Source organism: Tiliqua scincoides, chromosome 4 (genome assembly GCF_035046505.1).
Source record: "Tiliqua scincoides isolate rTilSci1 chromosome 4, rTilSci1.hap2, whole genome shotgun sequence".
Lineage (NCBI taxonomy): Eukaryota > Metazoa > Chordata > Lepidosauria > Squamata > Scincidae > Tiliqua > Tiliqua scincoides.
The window spans coordinates 105,171,125-105,193,228 of record NC_089824.1 but is presented as its reverse complement, the minus strand read 5'-3'; the positions used below and the strand labels follow the sequence as shown (position 1 = coordinate 105,193,228).

At 42.3% G+C, this 22,104-nt stretch overlaps 3 protein-coding genes across 3 annotated transcripts; all 3 read right to left on the bottom strand.

The window, feature by feature from the left end:
• Positions 1-2,224: 2,224 nt before the first annotated feature.
• LOC136648411 (protocadherin gamma-B5-like) lies at positions 2,225-4,678 on the bottom strand. Its single transcript, XM_066624520.1, has one exon. It carries the CDS (start codon positions 4,676-4,678, stop codon positions 2,225-2,227), a length of 2,454 nt encoding a protein of 817 aa, XP_066480617.1.
• Positions 4,679-7,660: 2,982 nt separating this feature from the next.
• Positions 7,661-11,917, bottom strand: LOC136648410 (protocadherin gamma-A10-like). Its single transcript, XM_066624518.1, has 2 exons — positions 9,497-11,917; positions 7,661-7,675 (listed from the first exon to the last, which is right to left on the bottom strand). Exons 1-2 carry the CDS (start codon positions 11,915-11,917, stop codon positions 7,661-7,663), a joined length of 2,436 nt encoding a protein of 811 aa, XP_066480615.1.
• A 109-nt stretch (positions 11,918-12,026) lies between these two features.
• Positions 12,027-20,708, bottom strand: LOC136648409 (protocadherin gamma-B2-like). The gene is made up of 2 exons (XM_066624517.1): positions 18,294-20,708; positions 12,027-12,203 (listed from the first exon to the last, which is right to left on the bottom strand). Exons 1-2 carry the CDS (start codon positions 20,706-20,708, stop codon positions 12,027-12,029), a joined length of 2,592 nt encoding a protein of 863 aa, XP_066480614.1.
• Between the last annotated feature and the right edge of the window lie 1,396 nt (positions 20,709-22,104).

The window sequence follows — 22,104 nt, the reverse complement described above, 5'->3', positions numbered from 1 at the left end:
GGCTGGGATCTGGCATAATTACCGGATCCCAGTTCCACCTCCTGCTCCCTGCCCACCCACCCCTACGGCCGCCCACTGCCCATCCTCCCCAATCCCAGAATGCCTCCCTCCTACCTCCTCCTCCCCATCCACCCCAGAGTATTGCATCGGCCAAGCTCGACCGACACAAGACTCACTCCCTCTGTCGGCGTGGAGGCTTGTTTCAGCCTCCGCAGGCCGGCACACCTCTGTGTGCTGGCTTTGTCGATTCCCAAGGTGGCACAAACATGTCTTATGGCACATTTTGCAACCCTCTTGAGCCAGTGCAAGGGACTTGTGCTGGCCCCTGTGCAGCTCAGGATTATGCTGCACACATGTTATGGACAGAAATGATAGTTAATGGGCATCTTTCTTCTCCCCCTCCCAAAGGTATAACGTCCAAAATGGGTATAAGAAAGTGCATGCTCTGAGAGGAAAGATTATATTTGGGGTTCATTATACCACAATTGGCCCAGTTCTGTACTCATTGGTGGATGGTGCTGCTACTCTTCCAATGACGGAATAGAGTATTTAATAATAAACCCAATTTTTAAAACCCACATTTAAAATACATCCCTTTGTGTTTTACTAATTCCTGACAGGATTTGTTAACAAAACAAGGTAAAAAAGTAAAATGCTAAACAGCTAAATGAAATAAAAAGCCAACCAAAGTCACAGCCCAATCCTGACAGTGGCACCATAGCAGGCTACAGTGGTGCCAAAGCAGCTACTTCTGCATCCTGCAGTCACACGGCAGCCACCAGAGGTCTCTTTGGGGGAAGGGGACTTCCGCTCCCTCAAGACCTCTCAACTCTGCGCTGGCCATTCTAACAGTGGAGATGTGAGAGTCTCCTTCTGGCCTGGCATGGGGTTCTGGATCCGGCAGGGCAGAGCTCCGCCAATCCCGCCTCCTTCATTCCCCCGCTCCACCTTCCCCCTCCCCCCAGCCTGGAATGCCTCGCTTCTCCCACCATGGCAAACCTTTCCACTGCCTGGAGCTCTTCCCTTGCTCGGGGTGATATGCAATTGGTGCTCATCTCAGCTCCAATTGGTGCTGGGCCAGCGCCAGCACTGATCCCACGCAGGGTGTTGTGGGTGTGCCTTTTGGCATGTTTGCAACATATCACCGGCGGTACGACAGCGTGTCGAGCTCAGGATTGGGCTCTCACTCTGCTTACTAAACTTCTCTGCAGTTTTGTGTTAAACTTCTAAGAAATAAAACATCATCGACCTTCCACAGAACATAAACACAGAAAAAAACAAACCCTGCCCCTCATCTTGATTGAAAATCTCACTTGTAAAGATATCTGAGGACCATACTCTTCCAAAACCGATATCCAATAACAGTGCAAGCCTATGCATGTCTGCTCAGAAGTAAGCCCCAATGAAGTCTACAATGCTTAATCCCAGGTAAGTGGGTATATGATTGCAGCCTAAGAGCAGAAACTGCTAATTTTAATCTGTAACATTATGATCCCTACTTCCTCAACCATTTTGGAGTGCCCGCTTGCTTGATTCTTATATAACAGTTTCAAAATTATTGAACGAAATACAATATTCTGAGAATATATCCTGAGCAATCTTATACGTGAACTTCAAAATTACTTGTGGAACAACTGAAGACCTCTAGAACTATCACTTACTTAACCTTAAAAAACAACAACGCAGAGACATTTTTGCTGATATTTAAATAATAAACTGTCCACGTGGCCACTCTGACTATGTCTTAAATCAACCAACATAATTTGTGAGAATCCATGTATTTCTTAACTGGTTACCAGAGACTCACTTCCCCAGATTACCAAAAACAACTGAAATTGAACAGTTTCTTTGCCTCTATAAACAACAAAACAAAACTAATTCTAGGAATATTTGACAAACTATTGGGTCAGAATCAGTGGTATATAATAATAATAATAATAATAATAATAATAATAATAATAATAATGATCGATATAGCAATACCAGGGGATAGCAGAGTGAAAGAAAAAGAGCTGGGAAAAATAACAAAATACAAAGATTTACAAGTAAATATTGAAAAACTGTGGCAGAAGAAGATCAAAGTGATCCCAGGGTCATTTGCACCCTCGGTCCTATTCCAAAATACCTTGAAGAGCACTTGAACAGCATTGGACCCACAGAAATTACCACCCACCAACTACAAGGGCAGCAATAAACAGCAAAAAATCAAATCATAACTTTTCGATCAATCTAGAGCCAAAAAATCAAAACTTACCTTGCCTACACCTTCCTGTTCAGCATTTAAATGACTACTGCCATTCAACAGTAAGGAGATATCAGATTGGCCATTGGAAAGAATATGGTCTGCTATTTGGATATTAGGCTGCAGGAAAGTCAGCTCGTTTCTTCTAGATTCAGAGGATAAACAGACTTGGTAGGAGTAAGGCAAAGTCCCATCTTCATAATTGGGAGGGAATATTGCACCAGCCTTGGAATGAGGATCAGGAATGAAGCACTGAAAGAAAGTGGGGTTCCTGGACTTCCGAAAATTCATCATAATGGTCAGGATCACCGTCACAAGAAACAGAAAGGACACCACGGACAAAGCCAATACCAAATAAAACTGCAGATCAGACTGATGTTCTGGGTCACTTGGTTGGTTGTCCATTTCTGGAAGGGCCTCCTGGAAGTTCTCAGCAAACACCAGGTTCAGAGTCACGGTGGCCGAGAGAGGAGGGTTCCCATTGTCCTTCACCAGGACAACCAGCCTCTGCTTCACAGCGTCTCTCTCGAGAAATGCTCTTCCTGTTTTGATTTCTCCTGTGTGGGACCCAATAATGAAGAGCGAGGGCTCTGTGGCCTGCAGGAGATGGAAGGAGAGCCAGGCATTGTGTCCAGAGTCAGCGTCCACCGCCACCACTTTGGTCACCAGATAACCTGACTCTGCTGACCGAGGCACCATCTCAAACAAAGAGGAACCCTCACTTCCTTGGGAAGGGTACAGGATCTGGGGAGTATTATCGTTCTTATCCAAAATACACACCCTCACTGTCGTATTGCTGCTGAGGGATGGGGAGCCTCCATCCTGTGCCTTCACTTGAATCTGAAACTCCCTGAACTGCTCATAGTTGAAGGAGCGCTGCGCATAGATGATGCCAGTCTCAGAGTGAATGGAGACAAAGGAGGAGAGAGGCAAGTCCTCGATGTTGCTGTTGAGAATGGAGTAACTGATCCTTGCATTGCGATCAAGATCTGGGTCAGAGGCCTTTACGTGAAAAATAGAAGCTCCGGATGGGTTGTTCTCTGGAACGTAGGCTGTATAGGAGGATTGTTCAAAGGCTGGAGAGTTATCGTTGATATCTGAGATCTGTAGTGAGATTGTTTTGTGAGTGGAGAGAGGAGGGTTGCCTTTGTCTGTGGCTGTGATGGTAATGTTATATTCTGGAGTCCTTTCTCTGTCTAGAAGACCATTTGTGAGGATCTTGAAGTAATTATCTGAAGAAGATACAATCTGGAAGGGGACAATATCTTGTAGAAGACAAGTGACTTCCCCGTTGTCCCCAGAATCTCTGTCCTGAACTTTGATCAGAGCAATTACAGTTCCAGGTGCAACACTTTCAGGAATTGGACTGGACACCGAAGTCAGCAACACTTCGGGAGCATTGTCATTCTCATCAAGAACCTCAATCTCCACCTTGCAATGTGTCACCAATCCTCCTCCATCACTTGCCTGGATTATCATCATGTAACTGTTTCTGTCTTCATAATCAACACTCTCCTTGAGTGTAATTGTTCCTTCTTTGGGGTCCAGGTTGAATTTGTTTAATGCACTTTCTGGGATTTTTCTGAAAGTATAAGTGATCTCAGCATTTGATCCTTCATCACTGTCAGATGCCTTCACTTGAACCACAGAAGTTCCTCTGGATGCACTTTCCCTTAGGTAAACCTTGTAAGTCTCCTGGGTGAAGACTGGTGGATTGTCATTAATATCAGTAACATTAATCCAGATATTGGCTGTCCCAGTTTTTATTGGATCTCCTCCATCCACTGCTCTAAGGACCAAATGGATTGCATGTTCCTTTTCCCTATCCAATTGTTTCTGCAGTATTAAATCTACATATTTCTCACCATGTTTACTTTCTTTAATTTCTTGTATGAAATAAGCATTTGAGCTCAGTTGGTACTTTTGGATGGAGTTAATTCCAATGTCATCATCTTCAGCATTCCCAAGAGAAAATCGAGCACCTGGCATGTTAGACTCACTCACCTCAACTTTGATATTTTCATCTTGGAAATGTGGAGCATTATCATTAATGTCTTGAATCAAAATATTTATGTGGAAAATGTTCAAAGGATTATGGGCCACAGCTTCCAATTTCAGAACACAAGTGGATGATTTTCCACAAACCTTTTCCCGGTCTATCCTCTCATTCACATAGAGGTTGCCATTTTCTTCATTCAGAGTAAAGTACTGCTTTTCCAAAGAGATACCAAGCTTGCGTTCTGACAACTCTCTGACATCCAACCCCAAATCTTTAGCAAGGTTCCCTACAAGGAAACCCTTTTCAGTTTCCTCCAGAACCGAATATTGAACATGCTCGGATGCCACCTCACAGAATAAAGACAGGAACAGTAACATAAAGAGTACTTGCCTCAAGACGATTTTACTGATCCTCTCTGTGTGCCTTACATCCATCATTTTCATTCCCTGCATTGCCTTTCCTGTTTCTTTTCCACCTCCCTGTTAGATTTTGAGATCTTCAGTTCTTTTGCTAGACAGCTGAAGCAACGTTGTCCACCTTTTTAGAACAGTAAACTCCTCTGGAATATATCCTTTCCAGGGGAGAGCTGTTAAAATAAAGCGTTCTGTTTCACCTTGGTTCCCTTTCTGTATAGAGCTGCAACTGCAAACCTTCAAATGCATTACAGCTCCATGTTGTCCAACAGCGACCCACTGAGTCTACAAAGAGAACTGCACCTGCAGTTCCTTCTTTATAATCTTTAAATATACACACAGTGTACAAAATGCAAATTTCTAGAAGCACTTTCATGCTTTAAAATAATAATAATAATAATAATAATAATAATAATAATAATAGTAAAAGTAAAATGTGTGAATATCTTATTTTTTTACGCTCTCCTATTCTTAAAACATTGTGCCAGTATCTTGATCTCAATGTACAGCGTGGAAAAGCTTTCAATTTCTTTGCAATGTATGGAGTTTATATTAGTTTGGAAAAAACACAGGAAGGGAGAGTACTAAAAGAAATCTAGTCTCAAAATATGGATGCTTGCTAGAGCTACAGCTTAGTTAGAAATGTAAACTGACCAACAGAACGTTTTTTAAAATGAGAAATATATCACAAATATTGTAGGCATTTTTTTCATTTAATATCTACATTTCAACTTACAGCACAATATTCTGCATATTTGCTCTGATTTTCATGATCCTCAAAATGCATCTGGTAAATACTGTTCAAATGCTAGGCAGCCCAGCCCTGAAGGTGGTGGCTCCACCAGGTGCAGCAGCACCAAAACGGCTACCGCTGCATCCAGCAGGACCACCAAGGCTGCCAGAGGTCTCCTCGACATAAGGAAGCTTTTATCCCCTTCCCCCAGGGAAAGCCCCAAGACCTGCAATGGGGCTTCTCAAGCCTGCACACTCATCCCCTAAGAGCCCATTAGCTTGTTTAATGACTTTCTCCAGCCAAAAAGTTTTCCTTTAAGCAGAAGATCCTAGCAAACTTCTGCTTTAAGGAAAACGTTTTGACTGGGTTAGGTTCTTAAGCAAGCTAATGGTTGCACGAAGAGGGGGTTCCGTACACATACCCCCCCATGAGCCCCTTAACTTGCTTTAGAACTTACTGCAGCTAAAAAGTTCGTTAAAGGAGAATGACTGCAGCCCAGCAGCCTGAACGTTATAAACCAGGGGTGCCCAAACCCCAGCCCTGGGGCCACTTGCAGCCCTCAAGGTCTCTCAGTGCGGCCCTCAGGGAGCCCCCAGTCTCCAATGAGCCTCTGGCCCTCTGGAGATTTGTTGGAACCCGCACTAGCCTGACGCAACTGCTCTCAGCATGAGGGCGACTGTTTGACTCTCACAGCTCTCGCGTGAGCTATGGGATGAGGGCTCCCTCCACTGCTTGTTGTTTCACGTCTGTGATGCAGTAGTGGTAGCAAAGGAAAGGCTAGCCTTGCTTTGTGCAAGGCCTTTCATAGGCTTTGAGCTATTGCAAGACTTTCATTCATTCATATAAGATCACCTTTAATATATTCATTTATGTAAACTTATGTAAATTTATTCAAATTTTAAATGTAAATTAATTATTTTTTCCCCCGGCCCCCAACACAGTGTCAGAGAGATGATGTGGCCCTCCAGCCAAAAACTTTGGACACCCCTGTTATAAACAAAAAAACTAAACAGAGGTTAACAAGAAGCAGTTAAGTTTCGCTTCCTGTTAATTATACTTTATTTAACCTGTTAACCTGTTAACCTTTATCTAGTTACTTAGAAGTGACCAGGCTGCCACGAGAATAACCTGGTTTAAGCAAGAAACACTGCCAGGGTAAGTTTAAATCGTGGGGGGAGGGGTGTGGAGACAGGTATCTGCGGTATTCATGGTTTCCACTATTCACAGGGGGTGGGGTGCAGAACAGAACCCCTACAGATACCGGGGCATGCAACAGAAAATCTCCTATCCTTCTTCTTCCCCCTTCTATTTCATTTTGCTGCATAGCATTCTATTTTAAGACCGTACCCCATCCTCAATAATCCCCGTGTTACTTAGCGTGCAGTGTTCAGCCTGTGGGGAGTCTTTCATTCTTGGCTAGTGCTATCTGTGAGGTGGCATTGTCCCTATTAGAGTTTACAGTACTGGGTAGTGATGAGGAGTTTGTGGAGATCTGGGTGTGTGTACTGTAAATCAATTGCTTTAGCCCTTTGGGCAGGTGACTATGGTAATGCCTCAGGAAGTTAAGCAGTGTCACTCCTGTCTGCCTTTGGATGGGCAGCTCTAAATTTGGGGCATTTATAATGAAGCATCAGAAGAACTGAGTTATTCCGGGCCTGTCATCTCTCGGGTTAGACTAACTCAAAGGTTGTTGGTGGGGGGGGGGGGATGAATTGAGATAGGAACCATGTATACCACCCTGAACTCCTTGGAGGATGAACAATATTAAATGTGTTAAATAAATAATTTGGTCCCTTTGACTGGCACTGATTGTTGGGAGGGGCAATTTGTCTTTTGCTCTTTTGGCCTGGAATAGGGTAGTATGTACTAGTAAAGGCAGTATGTGTACAGTTCAGGACAATTTATTTTGTAAATTTCCAACTTATTTCAGACAGGCACGTCTAGTGACATTGTCATGTCATTCCCTTAGAAGAGTTGTGAACATGCCGTAGTCAGAACATGTGAACAAAATAATATTTAACCTGAATTCATATGTTTGTTTCAGTCTGTCAAAATGCAGTATTGAGTACACCTGGGTGTTACTTTGCATAAGTTGCTAATTTTTGTACCCAAACGTATTGTGTTGTTCATGAACTGTTGTGAACTGAATTTAAATTTAAAATAGATGGTTAAAAATAGATGGTTAAAAAAATGGAGGGAACAGCCTGTCACTCCATTCTTTCATACTGGCCCAGCTAGAGTCCCAAAAGACATTCAACATAATGCCTCCTTTGCTATGGCAAAATAATCTGGGGGGAAAAAAAATCTTGTTATTGAGGATATGTTTTCATTGGAAATAAATTTCTTATTAAAAACAACAAAGAATCTTGCAGCACCTTAAAGACTAACCAACTAATTCCCGCATATATCTTGTAGATTACACATGCATGAACTTCAAGTATACTGAAATTAGTTAGTCTTTAAGGTGTTCCAAAACCCTTTTTTTGTTTTCGGTGCAACAAACTGACATGACTATTTCTCTGGATCATTTTATTAAAACCTGATGGTTACATACACAGAGAAGGGTGCAGCATATTTGTACCAATTTGCTGATTCTAGTCTGGAGGGTTTCTCAAAATATCAGACTGCATTTTCAAATTGGGGGGGGGAGGGTTGCTGAAGGAATGAAAAGAAGGGGTGGGAAACCCTGAAAGTGTATGCTTGCATGCTTCTTTGGATATCACCTATATAACAATTTCCTGACAAGCCAAAGACATGTATTCAAGAAACTAGCTGCTGTCTTGTTACGTGAAAATCCCCTTTTGCCTTTTAGTTGTGATTTTCTCTCTATCTGGTTATGTTACTATGGACTAAAATATCATGCAGGCTAAACCTCACTCAGGCCACATTTCCAAAACTCAAGTCAAGTCGAAAGGCTCATGGTTACACAAACTCCACCTCCCTGTGGTCACACATTATGGGAGGAAGTCTGGCATCTTAAATCATTGTTTAAGTGTCTCCTACATTACTGTATTCATTGTATTGTTTTAACCCAAACACTGTTTAAGAACTGTATGCAAAAGTTTCTCCTAATCCAATCACTGTTTAAGTCCTGTATGCAAACTTGAACTGCCTTCTTGTGTTGGTATTGTTTAAGTTCCCCCAGCTAGGAAGCCAGCCATTAGACCCCATTGAATTTTGCTGATAAGGGACATCCTGACCCTTTCAATGTTTTACACACTCCAAGCACCCTGCTGGGTGGTAGTCAGCAAGCTACAATCCAGCTTAGCTCTGTTTGCAAACCCCTTTTCAAGATAGGGCTTCCTCCCACATGCTTTCTCTGGCTTTCTCTCCAAGGACCAACACATCTGTGTTGTATCAGAGGGTCCTCTTCACAGGACTCTCCCCCACCCCTCCAGCTGCTCTACAGGACAGGTAACTATCTTGCACCTGAAACTCTTTCCCTTCCCCCCCTTTTCTCCCCACCTTTAGTTAGCAGCTGGGATTGGCAGACCAGGAACCCCTAAAATCCTTCCCTATAACCTTTCCTTTTTCTAATTTCCTTGGATGCACCAAATACTCTTTACACGCAACCACCATGAAAGCTAGGTACACTGGATTCAAGTACTAGGACCAAGAAACATACACTTATCATTTCTCCATGTGCATTATGTTTACCTTTGTGCTTTTGAAATAAAACTATAATCTTTTATTGAAAGTTATCTTTCTCTCAGTCTCCTCCTTAAGCTAAAGGGAATTTCTCTGCATTGCGCCATCTTGTTATCCAGCCTGCAATCCTAAGGTTCCAATAAGGGCAGTGTAATAATTCCCCTAAACAAAACAGCCCTTTTGGTAACAGTCTCCTAAAGACTACTTATGTATAACCAGAGATATACCACATGAAACAACAAGAGTGGTTTCACTAATGGCTCTTCAGTGGTTCCCAAGCCTACCTGTGTCATGGCCCTCTTAGCAATGCAGCAATTTGTGTTGCCTCCACAGTTCTGTCACTGTAGGACCTACATGCAGCCAGAACTTTCAGAAGAATTACTGGGTAAAATGACTTTTCTATAGCCTGCAGTGACAAGAGACCTCATGGCAGTAAGAAAATGAACAAAAACCAAACTCACCTGCTCAGTGTTCTCTGTTTCTTTATCAATGCTTGAATCTTCCAGAGTTACTAAAGGACCTATTTTAACAGGAGCCTGCTGAGGTATCAATGTATCTGTACAACTTCCAATGGGAAAAATAATTTGACTCTTTCGAGAGCAGGTGGTTAGTGAACCCTCAGGACAATAAGAGTGCAGAAATGCTCGGACTCCATCAATACCCACAAACTGTGAAACTGGAACACCACTGAAGTTCACACTCCCAGAATCACACAGTTGTGAATTTCTCCACCTGTGCAACCTGATGGCCAGTAACACAAGGAGGAAGGTGAAGAACAAGCAGGAGACAAAAGCCACAGCTACCACCAGGTAGAAAGTGAGGTCAGATTGAGAATCTACAGGGGCTGAGATGCTGCTCAGGTCTGAGAGGATTTCAGGGATGCTGTCAGCCAGCACCACAGTGACAGTGACTGAGGTGGAGAGAGACGGCTGCCCATTGTCCTTCACTAAAACCACCAGACTTTGCTTGAGGGCGTCCTTCTCCAGAAAGAACCGAGTTGTCCTGATCTCCCCAGTATGAAGTCCTATAATGAAAAGTCCTGGCTCCGTGGCCTTGATCAGCTGATAGGACAACCAGGCATTCTGGCCAGAATCTGCATCCACTGCCACCACCTTAGTGACCAGGTAACCTGGCTCAGAGGAGCGAGGGGCCAGTTCTACCCCAGTGGAGCCATCAGTGGGAGGGGAAGGGTACAAGATTTCTGGAGCATTGTCATTCTGATCCAGGATGAAGAGAGTCACAGAGACATTGGAGTTGAGTGGTGGGGAACCTCCATCCTGGGCCTTCACCTGGAACTGAATCTCATGGAACTCTTCATAATCAAAGGAACGCAGGGCAAAGATAGCTCCTGTCTCAGAATTCATGGAGAGGTAGGATGAAATGGGGTAGTTGCCACTTCCTTCAATGATGGAGTAAGTTGTTCTGGAGTTCTCCTCCCAGTCTGGATCATTTGCTTTGAGGGAAAAGACTGAGGATCCCCTTGGATTATTCTCTAACAGGTAAGCAATATAGGATGATTTTTCAAAGAGTGGTGGATTATCATTTGTATCTAAAATGTATAGTGCAATTTCATTTGTTGTAGAAAGAGGAGGGATTCCGTGGTCAGTAACTGTGACAGTCATATTGTAGGTTGACACCAACTCTCTATCAAGAGCACTGTCTGTCACCAAACTGTAAAAATTATCAATGGATTTTTTCAGCTGTAAAGGGAAGTTGTTGGAGATTGAGCATGTAACTTCCCCATTGACTCCAGAGTCACGATCATGAACATCTAAAATGGCAACAACAGTACCTACTGGGGAGTTCTCAAGGATGTTGTTCATGAGAAGTGCTACTTCTAATTCAGGTGCATTGTCATTCAAATCTATAATGAAGATCACAACTTTTGACCAGTCACTTAGCCCTCCTCCATCTTTTACTTGTACCTCAAATTCATATACAAATGATTCTTCATAATCAAGAATCCCATTAAGCGTTATTTCGCCTGTTGTGGAATTAATGAGAAACATCTGGAAATCCTGTTTTGAGTTTTTTTTGAAGGAGTATTTCAGTTCTCCATTGTTTCCTTCATCTAGATCTGTGGCACTTACTGTAGCTACTATAGACCCTTTAGGAATATTCTCCTCGACACTTATTTCATAGAGAGGTTGGGTAAAAACTGGGGCATTATCATTTACATCTAAAACAATGACCTGGATGTGCACAGTGCCAGATCTTACTGGATTCCCCCCATCAATCGCCGTCAGTATCAAATCATAAACTGATTGCTCTTCCCTATCCAGCATTTTTTCCAGCACCAGTTCAGCACGTCTGGCACCAGTTTCTCCCATTTGCAATTCTAGAGAAAAATGGCCACTGCTTGTGAGTTGGTAGCTCTGTATAGAATTCACACCCAGATCTGGATCTTGTGCTTCAGGAAGAGGGAACCGGGCTCCCTGTGTAGATATTTCACTGATTTCCAGTTCTTGTTCCCATGGAGGAAAGTAAGGAGGATTGTCATTTATATCAGTAACTTCCACTTCAACTCCATACAGTTTCCTTTTACTCTCAACAATTACCTGAAAATTTAAGAGGCACTTGACTGTCTGTCCACAGATCTCTTCTCTGTCTATTCTCTCAGAGGTCTGCAAGTGGCCACTGTTGTAGTTCAAAGCAAAATACTGAATCATACCTGCCCTGGTCAGAATCCGGAGTTCACGGTCTGAAAGATGCTTTCCATCCATCCCTAGATCCTTTGCAATGTTCCCCACAAAAGAGCCTTTTTGCATCTCTTCAGGAATGGAATAGTGGATCTGCCCAGAAACTGCCTTCCAAATAAGCAGCATTATTGTATATTGCAAGATTCCTCCATTGCAGCTCCACAGCTTTAGTGTCTCTCCCATTTTCTTGCAGCAAAATGAAGTCCAGTGGTCCTGTCTAAAAGAAGATTCTGTTTTGTCCTCTGTTTTGCTTTTAGAGGAAAGGTTGCTTCTGTTTCACTCTCTGTAAAATCTACTCATCTCTGTCATTTGTACTTGTATATTCAATAACTGCTAGGCTGGGCTTGCTGGAGCTGCCTGAAATTCTCTTCCTTATTGGTGAACAGCGACACCCAGAGTCTCTACCCAAAACTGCACATGGTTTTGTCGTATTACTTTCATATTTTCCATCATAAAAATCTTTTTTCAGCTGTAATTAAAAATAATTTGAGTCCAAAACCTTCAAAAAATTTTTTGCCTAATTTTATTTTTTTGTTGGAAATTGTGGCTATTACTTTGTCTAATTAGTTTTATATTACATTCACCTAAAAAATAGACCTGTATATATATCTTTTGTATGCCTCTTTTCTCAAACGTTTTTCACTGGTCCCAATTCACAAATCTCCATGTTCTACCCCATGTATTTGCTGTACCCATACCCCACCCTGACCTTTAGAATTAATGTTGCCGTCTTCCATAATATGATGGCAATTTCTTCCTTTTAACTCCTCCGTGAGTATGATGACATACGACACTTTAACAGGGTTTACTGAATTTTAAAGTAATTGAATTGCTTTGGTTTTGGGCATAACTATCTTTAGGACTTGTGCTTATATCATCTTTTTATTAATTTATATCTCCATGCCTGTAGGAAGGTATATCTATGGAAGATTATATAAATATTGTGTTTATGGCAGTGCTAGGTTTTAAATGATATACAGGAGTTATACTTTCAGTTAGAAAAGGATTGGGAGCTGATGCAGTCCCCACCATGTGTGAGGAGTTCAACATGTATATGGTATCCCATTAATGTCCATCAGCAGTTATAGGCAGACTGCTGAAACAGAATTCTATAATGTAGATGCCTGATATGGATCTGTGAAAGGAAGGCTGCACCTCACTGTTAAAGTTGTCACACAGGGGCAATCTAAGTAGATCTACTGAACTGGTGCAGACCCAGTGCTCCTGCAAGAGCATGTGTGCAACCCTCGGTATTTACCCCCATTTTACACATTTTTCTTACTTGCATATTCCCCACCACGACGTCTTCGGTTCTCTGGGCCCCCTCCATTCCACCACTTGAAGTGGCAGTGTCAGTCAGCCTCATGGCTGGGCTGGCCCTGGTGACACAAAAGCTTCCTGGAAAAGAGACAGTATTCACAGCTGGGGTTCAATGTTTGATGAGTGCACTCTGCATGCGCAGAGAGACTGGAAAAGCTTGTTGACACTCAAGTATTCCTGGTGGAATTAAGAGACTGATTTTCTATAACTCACCCTGGGGGAGCCTTGTTGGCTGAAGAGCAAAGTGCAAAAGCTTTCAATAAATCAATCAATTCCCATAACTTTTGACATGAATCTTAGAAGAACATTTATCGCCATGAAGCCCTAAAATGAACTCTTTGCACAGCATCCAAAGACAGATCCAGAACTAGATTCCTTTCGTAAGGAATCTTCATAAGGACTCCTGGCGCCAGTTGTGCAGATAAAGGGTTGTTCCTGTCCTGAAGCCTAATGGTAGCATTCACATTTGTGGAAATTACAAGTGCACAGTAAATAAAGCCTTCAAGCAGTGCCCATGCCCAGTACCTGCCAAAAACCAGTTATTTTCTGCTTTTGCAGGAAGAACAGTTTTTGCTAAACCTGATCTAGCTTAAACTTGTCAGCAGTGTCTATGGATGACAATGCTGCTGCTGCCCAAGGAAAGATCACATTAAAAAACTGTCCCTATGCAAGCACCTCCAATTTTCACTGCTGGTTATACAGCCAAATGAAGTGGACTTGCCAGGATGATCTTTAAAAATGTCAAGAACCTACTGCCTTTTTTTCACTACAATAAGTATGTAATGTTTCAGATTTGAGTGCTATCCTCATGCTGCTTGATGATACTGATGGACCTATTGTTTTCTATTCAAAGATTGTTACCACATGTATGCCCAAGCAGGTAAAGAAGCATTAGCTATCACTGCAGGAGTGAAAAGAACAACATCTGAACTGACCATCAAGCTACTAGAGAAATGGCATGCCTTTTCATCTCTCCCTGTGTGCAACAATGGCACATCATGCGCATGGCTTCTGACTAAACATATGCCTATAAAATTGGGAAGGTGATTTCTGAAGCCAATACATTGAGAGGTCTGTTGTTACAGACATCTGGTTGTGGCCAATTCTTTAAAGTTGCTGGTGGTGAAAGGAAGTGAGCTCTCATTCCTCCTCACCTGAAGATACTATTCCTCCGCTATGCTACCAGGATAGAAGATGTGCTAGAAACCCCACTTCAAGCTCAACATATAGCAAAGATGACTGCAAAATATCCTGGAATGTGTTCTCAGTTGGGTTCAGAAGGAACAGTCATGTGAGAAACTGTTTGAAGTGTTTGAGTGCATCAGCAGGAACTGTATGTAGTTTCTTTTGAGGAAATGATATAATACGAGAAAGTATTTAGAAAGTAACATCCTTTTGGCTTTTAAAATAACAAGAATGAAGGAAAACAATTAATTACTGCTCAAAAATTTAATACAGTGCACTATACTTCCATGTAATCTCCACTTGAATTGAGGTAATATGGAGGTTACTTTCCAAATAGCCCTGGTAATAGCCCTCAACCCTGCATCCAACATACTCAGGCATCATGTGGATAAACATTTAAGACAGAAACTATGTGTGGTAGTCAGTGATGGACAATGAATTAGAAAAAGTTGTGAGAGAGTGCAGCACTTGTCAAACTACCTGTCATAACCCACCTAAGGTACCTGAATTCCTCCAGGAAGTGATCAAGAAACCCTGGCAATGAATCCACATTGACGTTACAGAGTGATGACTTTTTTTTTTTTTAATTGCTGTGGATTCATACTCAAAATGGCTTGGAAACCCCATCTGAACCTCCACTGCTGCAATAACAATTCTCTACCAATTCTCTACAAGTCATGGAGTGCCAGACACAATTGTTTCAGATAATGGCAGTGTATTCACTTCACAAGAATTCCAAGACATCTCTAACTGTGACCTCAGGAAAACCATCAATATTTCACAGGAATGAAAACTCCTTGTTTTATGCCTAATAAAGGTTGACTTGACTTGAAAACTCCTTGCAGATTAGGTATTGAGCCTAGCAGCTTCACTCCCCTTCCTTAAAAGTGGATAGGTCATTTTCACTGAACTTTAAAGGTAAGGAAGCATGTGTTTTGACACTATTTGACTGAAATTAGTGAAAATAATTTTTGTACCACTTAGAGAAAGCAATGTCAACCACTGAACAAAACTAAAAAGGTACAGGTCCAACCTTGTTGTACACGGATTTTTTTATATACGGATTTGACTCAACACGAATGGCCACTGCAAATGAGAGGGAATGTGTTGATCCTTGGAGAAGGGAAAAATGCACCCCTTTAAAATCACAGTTTAAAAAACTGCTTTTCTTACTGTTGTAGAGAGACAGACATGCAAGTGATTTACAGGTGTAACTTAATTATTCACAGATTTTTCAACTGTGGAAAAATTCACAGTTTTTCTATCTCAATACAATGAGAAAGGCCCTTTAAATTAAAGGAAAACAGTCCTTTAACAATAGCCTCCTTAATGCAAGAGAGGGCAGCTGGCTGACAATCCATCAATCATTCTCTCTCCAGGCACTAAAATCAAAAGACTCCTCCCTTCCCCCTGAAAGAAAGATAATCACTTTGCTCTGGGTGAAGAGAGGCTCTAAGGCAGTGGTTTTCAAACTCTCCAGGAGAGTTTGAGCCACTGTAACTGCTTGCGGGGGTGGGGGGCAGGCAGCAGGGGTGGGTGGAAGGCAGCGGCACGCTAAAATACCCCACCTCCACTAAAGCTTTCACTTTCACTGCTGCGGGGAGCCCTGCCAAAGGTTCACACCGGGCTCCCCACACCCTGAGGAGGCTGCAGGAGGCTTGGGTAAGTGCACCCAAGCCCCTGCAGCCCCCTGAGCATCGAGATCCTGGGGATCACGCTGCTGCCTCCTCCCTGCCTCCAGGCTGCTCCCGCCCATTAAGGGGGCAGAGGCCAGGGCTCACAGGCTGGGGCGTCGCGATGCCCCAGTTTGAAAAGCCCTGCTTTAAGGGACTGGAGAGAAACTGACTGAAGAATTGTCTGCTTAATGACTCTGTCTTGCATCACAAAGGTCAACAGAGCTGTTTTTAAATCACTGAGCAAAGGGCCATTGTTTTTTAAATGGATTTGCTTTAATGCGATTTTTGCCATCCAAGTGAGTTCTGGGAACTGAACCTTTGCGACTCAACCTGTATATGCAGCTTGATTCCTATGTATACATTGTTTACTGAGAACAAAGCTCTACTGAATTCAATGTAAGATTTTTAAGTTTTATGTCCTGAAATACATAAAGGTGCTACTTTCTCCTAGGTAATCGAACGGAACTGCAGCTTTAAACTAAACTGAGAAGATGAAGTATATGTCAAATAAAAATTCTGAACATATTTGGTTATAACTACATAAAAATAGTACTGAGGATGACTTATGAGTGTTCACATAAAGGAATCACATCAAATGTTTGTAAAGACATTAGGTATCAATCAAGCAATCAGTCATGTATTAATTATACCACCCTCCATATTTGTACTAAAACTGCTATCATAAGAAAGTAGGTTCTTATTAGATTTATTTTACAATCCCCGGTCATTCAAAAAGCCAGTCCATGGTTTTCCATATGTAAAACAATACTATTTCTTGAATTTATCTATGTGTTTAATGTCTATGTGTTTAATTAATGCCCAATCCTATCCTGCTCTGGTGCTGTGTGGTATATACTGAAACAGGCACTGCTATATCCTGCAGGATCAGAGCAGTAGCCAGAGGTCTTCTTGGGTTAAAGGAACATCAGCTCCCTTTACCCCATGTAGCACCCTGTTGGACCATATGGGTCTACTCAGATCTGCACCAGTGAAATCGCTAGTGCAGATTTGAGCTCCCTGTGTTGGGCTTTCAGGTGTGAGAGGGGAGATGGGATATGGCGGCAGCATCTGCTGCCATCCCTGCCCCCCTCCTGGGCCTGATCTGCCATCTTGTCTGCCCTCTCTCCGCCCTGTCTTCCCCCCACCTTTTTCTACCATCTCTGCATCTAGAAATGCTTCCTTGCCAAGAAGCAGTTTACTTACCATTCGGCACTCCTCTTCCTTGTCTCACTGGTGATAGCCTCTCAACTGGCACCTCCCTTGTTCTGGCTGCCACAATGTGCCTTACAGTACATTTGTGATGGCCATTCCTCGAACGAATGGCGCTGCCAGGCAGAGGATCAGGCTGCCCAGCTTTCTATTTCTATTATCTGTTCTTATTTCTGTTTTACAAACTTTGTTAGCAGAGAACTGTGACTTTCAGATAGTGAGAACTGTAAATTAATCTACAGAATAAAAATGTTTTTAATTGATAATTTTTGTCAGCAGAGAACTGTGACTTTCAGATAGCGAGAATTGTAAATTGTGAGAACAGATAGTGAGAACTGTAAATTTTCCAGCTAAACTTCTAGCAAACAACCAGTTTTTCAGCAAGCCAGCAGTTTTCTTACAGATTAAAAAGATTTCCCCATCTAGTTCTGTTTCTATCTGTTCTAAAAGATATCATCAGAGTTCAGATTACAACATCAAATATTTGTCAAAAAAGAAACATGGTGCAAATTTATTTTATACAGCAAAGAAATCAAACTCACCAGTCTCTCAGACCCCATTCCATCATTAAAATTGCTACCCCCATTGAACATCAAAGAGACATCAGACTGGCTATTGGAAAGAATATTCTCTGCTACTTGAATATTCACTTGCAGGAAAGTCAACTCGTTTCTCCTAGATGGAGAGCATAAACTTGGTAGGATAAGGCAAAGTCCTATCGTTATAAATGGGTGGGAATATGGCACCAGTCTTTCAATGAGGATCAATAATGAACCACTGAAGGGTTCCTGGACTTCAATGCTAGACGACTGAAGGAACCCAGAACTCGCTTGAATCAAACAAAAGACAACCCAGAGAATTATTTTTCAAAAAAATAAACAACTCATCAGGCAACTCTGACTAGGTCTTAAATCAACCAACATAATTTGTGAGAATTTGTGTATTTCTAAACCCGCCATCAAAGTCTCATTTCCCCAGATTACAGGAGTCAACTGAAACTGAAAGTTTATTTGGCTCTGCTAAAACATTCACAATTTTAGGGATATCTGACAAGCAATTGGATCATAATTATGTTTGCTTCAGAAAAAGAAAATTATAGTGTAAAAATGGCAACAACAAATTAAATCATACCCTTTCAATCAATCCAGAGGCAAAAACCCAAAACTTACCTTGTCTACACCTTCCTGTTCAGCATTTAAATGACTACTGCCATGCAACAGTAAGGAGATATCAGATTGGCCATTGGAAAGAATATGGTCTGCTATTTGGATATTAGGCTGCAAGAAAGTCAGCTCATTTCTCCTAGATTCAGAGGATAAACAGACTTGGTAGGAATAAGGCAAAGTCCCATCTTCATAATTGGGGGGGAATATGGCACCAGCCTTGGAATGAGGATCAGGAATGAAGCACTGAAGGAAAGTGGGGTTCCTGGACTTCCGAAAATTCATCATAATGGTCAGGATCACCGTCACAAGAAACAGAAAAGACACCACGGACAAAGCCAATACCAAATAAAACTGCAGATCAGACTGATGTTCTGGGTCACTTGGTTGAGTGTCCATTTCTGGAAGGGCCTCCTGGAAGTTCTCAGCAAACACCAGGTTCAGAGTCACGGTGGCCGAGAGGGGAGGGTTCCCATTATCCTTCACCAGGACAACCAGCCTCTGCTTCACAGCGTCTCTCTCGAGAAATGCTCTTCCTGTTTTGATTTCTCCTGTGTGGGACCCAATAATGAAGAGCGAGGGCTCTGTGGCCTGCAGGAGATGGAAGGAGAGCCAGGCATTGTGTCCAGAGTCAGCGTCCACCGCCACCACTTTGGTCACCAGATAACCTGACTCTGCTGACCGAGGCACCATCTCAAACAAAGAGGAACCCTCACTTCCTTGGGAAGGGTACAGGATCTGGGGAGTATTATCGTTCTTATCCAAAACACACACCCTCACTGTTGTATTGCTGCTGAGGGGTGGGGAGCCTCCATCCTGTGCCTTCACTTGAATCTGAAACTCCCTGAACTGCTCATAGTTGAAGGAGCGCTGCGCATAGATGATGCCAGTCTCAGAGTGAATGGAGACAAAGGAGGAGAGAGGCAAGTCCTCGATGTTGCTGTTGAGGATGGAGTAACTGATCCTTGCATTGCGATCAAGATCTGGGTCAGAAGCCTTTACATGGAAAATAGAAGCTCCAGATGGGTTGTTCTCTGGAACGTAGGCAGTATAGGAGGATTGTTCAAAGGCTGGAGAGTTATCGTTGATATCTGAGATCTGTAGCGAGATGGTTTTGTGAGTAGAGAGAGGGGGGCTGCCTTTGTCTGTGGCTGTGATGGTAATGTTATATTTTGGAGTCCTTTCTCTGTCCAGAGGGCCATCTGTGAGGATCTTGAAGTAATTATCTGAAGATGATACAATCTGGAAAGGGATAAGATCTTGTAGATGACAAGTGACTTCCCCGCTGTCCCCAGAATCCCTGTCCTGAACTTTGATCAGCGCAATTACAGTTCCAGGTGCAACACCTTCAGGAATTGGACTGGACACTGAAGTCAGTATCACGTCAGGAGCATTGTCATTCTCATCAAGAACCTCAATCTCCACCTTGCAATGTGTCACCAATCCTCCTCCATCACTTGCCTGGATTATCATCTCATAACTGTTTCTGTCCTCAAAATCAACACTCTCCAAGAGTGTAATAGTTCCATTTTTTGAATCCAGCTTAAATTTTTTTAGTGCATTTTCTGGAATGTTGTTGAAAGTATAAGTGATCTCAGCATTTGATCCTTCATCACTGTCAGATGCCTTTACTTGAATCACAGAAGTTCCTCTGGATGCACTTTCCCTTAGGTAAACTTTGTAGGTTCCCTGAGTGAAGACTGGTAGATTGTCATTAACATCAGTGACGTTAATCCAGATATTGGCAGTCCCAGATTTTATTGGATCTCCTCCATCAACAGCTGTAAGGACCAAGTGGATTGTGTGTTCCTTTTCCCTATCCAATTGTTTCTGCAATATTAAGTCTGCATATTTCCGACCCTCTTGACTGTCTTTAATTTCTAGCTTGAAATATGGAGTTGAGCTCAAATAGTAATTCTGGAGGGAATTGATTCCTATATCATCATCTTCAGCATTTCCAAGGGAAAACTGAGCTCCTGGAAGATTGGATTCACTTACTTTGAGTCTTATATTGTCTTTGTGGAAATGTGGTGTGTTATCATTGATGTCCTGGATGAAGATTTTGACATGGAAAATGTTCAGAGGATTATGTGCCACAACTTCTAATTTCAAAACACACGTAGATAATTTTCTACAAATCTTTTCCCGGTCTATCCTCTCATTCACATAGAGGTTGCCATTTTCTTCATTCAGAGTAAAGTACTGCTTTTCTAAAGAGATACCAAGCTTGCGTTCTGACAACTCTCTGACATCCAACCCCAAATCTTTAGCAAGGTTCCCCACAATAGAGCCTTTTTCTGTTTCCTCTAGAAGTGAATATTCAGTGTGCTCAGACACCACCTCACATAACAGAGACACCAGTAAGAACAGAAACAGTACTTGCCTCCATAGCCTATTTCTATGTCTTATTTGCATCATCATCACTGCTGGTTCTGTTTTTCCCCCTCTTTTTGATTAGCTTATTAAAATTCCTTACTTTGCTGTAAGCTGTAGCAATGTAGTCCTTCTTAGCTGATCCTTGGATAATGCAGAGCTTTCCTTTCTGGAGCAGCCTTTACAAAACAAATGTCCAGTGCGTCTCCTGCTTGATCAGGCAAAATGTTACAAAGGGATATTACTACAGGAACCTCAAATGCTGGGAGTTTCTCCCATGTTGTACAACAGCGACACTCTGTGTCCAGATGGAGCACTGTACTTGCTCATATACAGCTATTTTCCCATTCTATGTATGGAGAGTGTTGTACTAAAAAAGCTATCACTAGTTTTCTACATGCACTTCAGTGCATTATTTTTTAGCAGTTCCATATGATTAATACTCATGTGTTTTGTTACTGCCATTTAATGTATTTACTTTTCCAGCAGATCATCATGACACTTTTGTATGTCTTTGATGTGCTATAAACACAAAAAGTTATCATCAAAAGAACGCTTAAATCAATGTATTCAGAAAACCAAAATCTTCGCCACAGTTTTGGTTCTTGAGGAATGCAGTTTGACTGTTGACTTATAATGGGTTTGAACCATTTTATTCCAGGATATTGCTTTCAGCCTTTATTTCTCTGCAGATCTGTTAACATTTTTCTTACATCTTTCTTACTTTTTATTATATTTGGTAGCAGACAATTGTGACACTTTGCTTTGACACAAGCAAAATTTATGTTATTGCATTTAATATAAACACAACATTGCATGAAGTGAAGCGAAAGGATTTAAATAAATGTGTTCAGAACATACACATGACTGTAAATTGGCTTACAGACTATGGAATAAAAATATTTTTCAACTGAGAAAAATGATCTGTCTAATATCCCAACTGCTCCCCTTGATACCAAGACAAAAAGTTGTCTTAGGGCCCAATCCTAACTGACCCTAGCATCGGTGCTGAGCTCCATTGCCAGTGCTGGGTGTTGCAAATGTGCCATAATGTGTCCGGGGCACCTGAGGAGGAGGGGCTGCTGTAGCTGGGCCCATGCCTCATGGATGGTTGGCCAGTACTTCTCCAACACCGTTCGGCAATAAAACTTCTTGGCGTTGGGGAGGTGGGGAGTGGATAGAACGGGGTGAAGAGTGGGCAGAGGGAGGGGAGGATTTGGCCTGGGAAGAGGCGAAGATGGCAGCAGCTTCTGGCACTGAATCCTAACCTTTCTTCCAGCCCGAGCAGCCAGACAGATCAGAGGGTGCAGGTACGAGGATACCTATTGGCGGCCCAGTTGCTTTACCCAGGGTAAAGCAGCAAACACTTCTTTACCCTGAGGAGATTCTTGGTGCTAGCCCAGCACCCATAGGATTCAGCAGCAGCCATTTTGGCACCGCTGGA